At 40.9% G+C, this 6,949-nt stretch overlaps 1 protein-coding gene across 1 annotated transcript; it reads right to left on the minus strand.

Annotated features, from left to right (window-relative positions):
* Positions 1–3,904: 3,904 nt before the first annotated feature.
* On the minus strand, positions 3,905–5,236 carry LOC103716752 (AT-hook motif nuclear-localized protein 15-like; the record flags this gene model as incomplete). Its single annotated transcript, XM_026808351.2, has 1 exon — positions 3,905–5,236. A coding segment is annotated over one exon (1,104 nt), but the record flags the coding sequence as incomplete, so codon positions are not given.
* Between the last annotated feature and the right edge of the window lie 1,713 nt (positions 5,237–6,949).

Consider the following 6,949-nt stretch of genomic DNA (forward strand, 5'->3'; position numbering starts at 1 on the left):
ATTGATATAGTTAATTATTTTTATAATTATAGTGACTAAGATTATTGTAGCAGCAGCGAAGACAATATATATGCTAACATTGTTGGCAAAGGTGGTGATGACGATGAGAATATTAGTGGTGGAGGTACATGAGATATGGTGGAGGAGATAATGAGAGTAGCATGGTGTGGTGAAGGTAATAATGATGGCAAAATGCTAGCTATTAGTAAAGAGAGAGCAATGATAGTGGTAGAGGTGTTGTAAAAGCGGCGACATTGGTGGTCACATTGATTATGGCAAGATGGTAGAGATGGTGGTATGGTGAAGACGATATGGCAATGGAAAGTGGCGGTGTTGGAGATATAATGATATATAGCGGTAGTGGTACAGTGGTGGAGGCAACGATGTTGGTGGAGACTGTTAATTTGTGGTTATAGTACAAAAATATTAGTTCTTGTTTTTGAAATATCAAAAGTGAGAATTACTGCTTTCATTTTTTTTCAAAAATAAAATAAATTAAAAAATATAAGTCAAAATACTAATATCAAACATATTTTTTTATCTTGATTTTTATATTCTTATTTGAAAATAAAAATAAGAAATAAATGCAATGCCAAACAAGCTCTAAACTAAGCAGCCATGCATGAAGAGCATGAAGCACCGGCTTTCAATGAGAAATCACTGGTTCAAGGATGCCGTTCAAATCACTACAAATATGAACCTAAGATCCCGAAACTTGGTCAGCAATCCAGAAATAACAACACGTGCATAAATAAGACCAAGGACAATGGCCCAAGAGTCAAAAACTTGGGAAACAAGCCTAGTCGGCAAGAAAGAACAAGTTCACCTTGGCTGGTGAATGGTCAAGGGTGCAAACGAACGGATCAGTGTCAAGTCTTTGTCAATGGCCCCTGTGGACCCTATATCCCTCATCGTCAACTTTTCTTCTATGTTCATCTTCCTCTGTCGCATAATTACCTCATTCCTGTGAAAGATTCACCTTGGGGCTAGAAATTACGTGACTTAACATACAATCCTATATAGATCTAACTTTACCAACTCGTTTGGTTCGCATAAAAAGGAAGAAAAAAAAAGTGAGGTTAACAAAAAAGAGAGGAAAATACCTCATATTTGGTTAAAGTTTTTAAAGGATAAAGATGGAAAAGCAACTTTTTTTTTGTGTGTGTGTGTGTAAAAATTAGATTTCCGTATTTCATGAAAAAGAAAAATTCTTGTGGAGTATGGTAAAGTCCAATTTTTATTTGCTAAAAATTAAGATAACTTTTTTTTCAGAAATACTCTTAAGTTTTCAAATGACGAGACAAGATTTTTTTCTTTATTAAAGACACACAGATAGTTTATATAACTTTTTTTCAAAAAATATATGCTCAACCAAATATAAACATTCAGAATATACTTTTTTCTTATGGTCAACCAAACATTCAAAAATTATTTTTTCAGATATAATATATCCAAACATTAATTTTTCTTTTTTATTAAAAAAATTCTGCGAATCAAATGAGTCCGGTATTATTTTCATCATAGCTAGCTAGACTTGTTCATTCAAGGAGAAACCAAGATATCAGCAAACTCATTTGCTTCCGGTCGAAATAAAATACCAAGTATCCTTCAATTGGCAACAATGCAATTAATATAGCACAGCATACTCTTGCCCTACTTAATCTAGCTGATAATAAAAACCAAAGCAGGGAAATGGGCACATGAGATTCCATCAGATGACATGTAGAAAAGAAGTGGGTGGAGGTTCGTACGACTTCTGTAACCTAATAGTTCCCAAAAGTACGCGACGTTCCTCGAATAGGTTTACCTTTTCCACTGCACAAGGGACACTGCAGAACAGTGCATGAGGTGAACGTTTCTTTCGATGTGATAGCAGGCATTCCAAACCCCCAACAACCTAACCCTAAACTTGGAATAAAACGACCCACTTGGAGGAGCATTCAATGCACCAAAGAGCACACGGACTTGACCTCTCCAACGCATCGTCCTGGAAGCTGCCGGCCCTGGTTTTCCCTCCGAGACACCGAATCCATTCCAACCGAATCGGCTTTTCCTCGAAGCATCCACTTAAAATGGCAAGAAACGAGAGGCCCTGACGTGAAACAATCACGAAAACGGCAAAACCACACTCCAACATCCAAGTTCGATAATCCAATATTAACTCGCCACCTCCAAAATTTAACTGCAAATAAATAAACTTATGTTTCAAAATCCTGAGAAAAATCATATATATAACACTTTTTTTTTAGTACACTACGATTATTTCTCTTTAATCCTGTGCCTAATTGAAACTAACATTCTACTAATCATCACTCTCTTTTTAATAGGACTTGGGACTCCTCTTCTAACCCGCCTCCAATTTCTATATATTGGAAATTTTATGTTGATATAGATATAATGTTTGTGTTTATATACGCAATGTTCAAGTTTTTTAGTATAACGTTAGTGGTCCAAGAAAATTTTGAAATATATTCATATCAGGGATTAGTGGTCAACAAACCTATAAAAATTATATAATATATATAAATAAATCTACCTCCTTCTATAAGCTTAAGTTTTTAGAAAAAGTGGTGATTTCAACGTGGTATCAGAACGGAGGTCCTGAGTTCGAATCCTGTCTCGGCATTCTTTAACCCTATTATTAAAAATTTCACATATTGGGCTCACCAATTAAAGAAAAGTCCGGCTCATATGTGGAAAAAAAGTGTAAGAAAATATAAAATATATAAATAAATATATCTCATCCAATAATCTTAAGCTTTTAGGAAAAGTGGTGATTTCAACAAGACCCATAATCCATGGATCATGGACTCCTAGTTTGGTTATCCATAGATATCCCCAAACTCCTTGAGTCTTCCAACTGAGTTCTCTTTGATCATACATACTTATTTTTTAATTTCACCACATCACTCTATACTATATGATACACATCAAAGACAGTCACCATGTTCTTATTAGTGAATAACGAGTCTTCTAACTTCTCTCTTTTAGCAGAGTGGGTCTACTCTGCTCCTTTCTATCATAGAGTTGATCGGTGATCTCTTTCTTACTATCCAAAAATTGTTCTCTCCAATAAACGCAGGTTGATTGAAAAAAACCAAGTCACACGTTGAGTTCCCTACTAATACAAAAGAAACATCATATTTTGATTGGACTATAAGATCAATTTATAGCCTGCACCAATTTCCATACATTGGAATTATTTGCTTCCTAAATTGAAGGAGTATATTAATGCTTTTTGGTAATATATCAATAACATTTATGATAATAGAAATACATTTTATTTTACCATGGAATCATATATTGACCGCACTACAAGATTGTATTATCTACACTGATCATATAAGTTGCACGCAAAAAGGAATTGTAGAACTTTTTGTCCAAAAAAACATAATTCCAGTATTAGCATATATATATATATATATATGTGTGTGTGTGTAGATCTTATCGTATTAGCATATGTGTGTGTGTGTGTGTGTGTGTGTATCCATAAGATAAGGATAATTTGACAGGATATAAGATTCTATTATTCACAGGATTTGATTATTATAAACTAAACTTATCTATTAGTACTATAAGATTGCATGATCTGCAATGACTCTCCTATATATATATATATATAAGCACAATTGGCCTCCCCATGGTATGCCTATAATAAGACCTATGAAAACAAAGAACATAACATAAATGGGTTTACTCAAAAAATATAGGGGAATATCTTCCAAGAGATGGGGGAAACATATCATTTTCTTGAGAAGGGCGAGAAATTCTATTAAAACTGTCTTCTAGTTCTACAACTGATATCACACAGCATAATACCTAAATATCAAATAAATAACATAATTATATGGTAACCAAACACGAGATAAACGAAGGTGAGCAGGGGAAAAGAGGGAAAAAAACATTCTTTTAAACTGTCCTCCAATTTTACCAAAATAATACTGTCCTTTAATTCTACAACTAGGATCACAAAGCTAAGTTTTAAAAAAACATGCAATGACATAAAAAGAACATGGACCAGAACAAGGAAAACATTTCTAATTAAAGCTAGAGAGGGAGCTAGGGAGCATAAATGCTTTTTTTTTAATTTTTCGTTTCTTTTGATGAGGAAAATGGTATGGGGAAGAGGAACTTAGTAGGATGACGGAGGACGAGAAGCCGAAGAAGCCCAAGCGCCGAATACGTCATGCGGCAGCTGACCGCTAGGCAGTAGATTTGGCGGCAAATTATAGAGCGGCGGCAACGAGCTTGGGTCCACTCCCATCCCCCCATGCGACTGCTGCAACGACGAACCACCGTTAGCCCTCGGGCTTTGCTGCAGCGACACCCCCTCCGACCCCGGGGGGGCCGCCGCCGCCTCGGGCTCCTCGTCCCCCAAGGGCAGCCGCTCGTAGATGGCATTGGCGAACGTCGCCGCGATCACCATTACCGGCCCCGACGCGACCAGCTCCCCGACCACACTCCCTCCGACCATCTGCCCCTGCCTGCCAGCGAGGTATACGGTCAGACCCGAGGCCCCCGGCAGGGAGGGCGCTGGGAGGAACGCCCCCGAGAGGGAGAGGATCTCGAAGCGGCCGTGGAGGGTGACGATGGCCCCCGGGGGGGCTGCGGGTTGGCGGAGGGTCACGTTGGTCACGACGCCGCTGCCGCTGAGGATGGACATCCCGCGCTGACGACGGCGCGCGAAGACGGCGATGGCGTCCATGATGTCGGTCCCGCTGGCGATCTCGAGGACGTGGGAGCGGAGCGCGTTGGGGCTCTCCCTAGTGATGATAACAGGGGGCTTGGGCTTGTTCTTGGACCCAGGGGGGCGTCCGCGGGGGCGGCGGCCGGAGCCGGCATCGACGACTTCAAGGCCGGTGGCGGACAAGTGGTCGTCGGCATTGGTGACGGCTCGGCTGTCGTCTCCGTCGTTGTTGCTGGCGCTGCTGTTGGGGGTGGCGGGGAGGTTGGGTAGTCGGTCTTGCTGCTGCTGCTCGCGGCGGTGAGGGCTGAGGTGTGAGCTGTTGGGGTTGCGGAGATGGAGGGAAGGGGGGCCGGCGGCCGAGGAGGTGACCACCGGGTCGACCTCTCCCATGCCCACGCTCCCGGACCACCACCGGTTTGCCAGCTCGTCGTCTCCCGAAATTTGCACACAAGACAAGATAGGGAATTCTTTCTCTGCTATTTCTTTCTTTTCTTCTAAAAAATCATCCTTGTGCAAAAAACTGTTGCATGGATTCCAGTTATAAGCATATTATTACTATTAATATTATTAATCGGATCCTCTTTTTGCTTTCTTTCTTTCTTCTTGCTCCTGCCGATTTTAAATCTACCGGCTAGACCTTCTTCCCGAATCTTCTACCCTCTTCCTTCATTTGCTGCTACTGTTCGGTTCAGTTCCCGTGAAGATATCCCGGCTAGAATAACCAAAGCCTAGCCCTACTCCAAGGCCTAGCTACCCGGCTTCCTCTTTCTTGCACGAATCCGGTTTTTCGTGAAATATCTTCCAACCAAATGCAAACTGTAGGAAGAGTCCTTCGATATAAAGAAGGGCAAAAGAAAAGAAAGAGAGAGAGAGAGAGAGAGAGAGAGAGAGAGAGAGAGAGAGGAGCAAGGTTAAGAAAGTCACCACCTTTAAAGTGGCAAGAATAGAATAGAATAAAAGCACCTGCAAGTAAGTCGTCGTCTGTTTCACATGGATGGAAGTCTTGAGAATTCCTTTGAGCAGCGAAGTAGGTGGGCTTTCGCTGGCAAATAAACCCACCGGGCTGCCTTCGTCTCGCCACTTTCTGACACCACGGAATACGGCCGATCTGAGTACTGGAATGTCCCTAGCGCCCAGGACGCCGTGCTTACCCAAGCAATCCTACCATCCGTCCATCAGGAGGAGAAATGAAATTAAATGACCTCTCTCTTCCCACTCTCGTTCCCTCCACCTTCCGACGCGCCCTTTAGATGATTGTTTGAAGACCATTTCTCAGGGAGATGGAGATAGAGATAGAGATAGAGATAGAGATAGAGAGGGCTGGGTCCGGGCCGTCGTGGAGGTGCTGCGGTGGCGTGGGGTAACGTGCGCATGAGAAAGTGGTGCGAAGTGGGAGGACGTCACCGTCTCGAGTCCCGACACAGTGGCGAAGGCCAGCATCCGGAACGGGAATCAATCAACGGGTCCGCCCGCCTTCGCCCAGTCTTACATGATCTTCCACCCACCACTCCACCCGCCGATGCATGCGTTTAACGACAGCCAAAGTTGTTGGGAATTTTGCATGCCATCTTTCCTTTGAACACAAGCTCTACGGTTAAGGACCAGGTTCCATATATATATATATATATATATATATATATATATATATATATATATATATATATATATATATATATATATATATATATATATATATATATATATATATATATATTTCAATTTTATTGGAGGCATCAAGCATAGTTAGAAGAATTATGAGCTGGTTACTTTCAGTTACACGACTTAATTAAATGTATCTTTAGCGAGAACTATAGACGAGAAAGCGCACGAGTACGTTATATATAGCTTGATAAAAGTTGGGTCCAACTGGGATTATAATAATATGTCGAGTGTGATGTTGCGCTGCTTCACACCAACAAAATTGTGGCACCATCTTAGACCAAGACAATTGTAGCCCATCATACCTAAATAACATATTCGTACGTGACATGTAATAAAATAATATAAGGGTCAGAGCGTACTGTAGCTTATTGGTACCATCGCTTTCCTATCGGGAGGAGGTTTCACATTTAGTTCTCCAGACAAGTTTCCAGTGTAATTTCTTTTCATTTCATAGAATGATTGGTGCCATTGTCGCTGCACTTTTCTTTAAATAAAAAGGAAAGAAATTCAATAGAAAAGTCAAAATGCGTGCACTTAATTAAACTTCTTTCATCTCCCCATCCTCCACTCTTGTCCTTGTATCTGTGTATTCTATAATCC

The sequence above is a fragment of the Phoenix dactylifera genome, chromosome 13 (genome assembly GCF_009389715.1).
Source record: "Phoenix dactylifera cultivar Barhee BC4 chromosome 13, palm_55x_up_171113_PBpolish2nd_filt_p, whole genome shotgun sequence".
In the NCBI taxonomy this organism is placed as follows: Eukaryota; Viridiplantae; Streptophyta; class Magnoliopsida; order Arecales; family Arecaceae; genus Phoenix; species Phoenix dactylifera.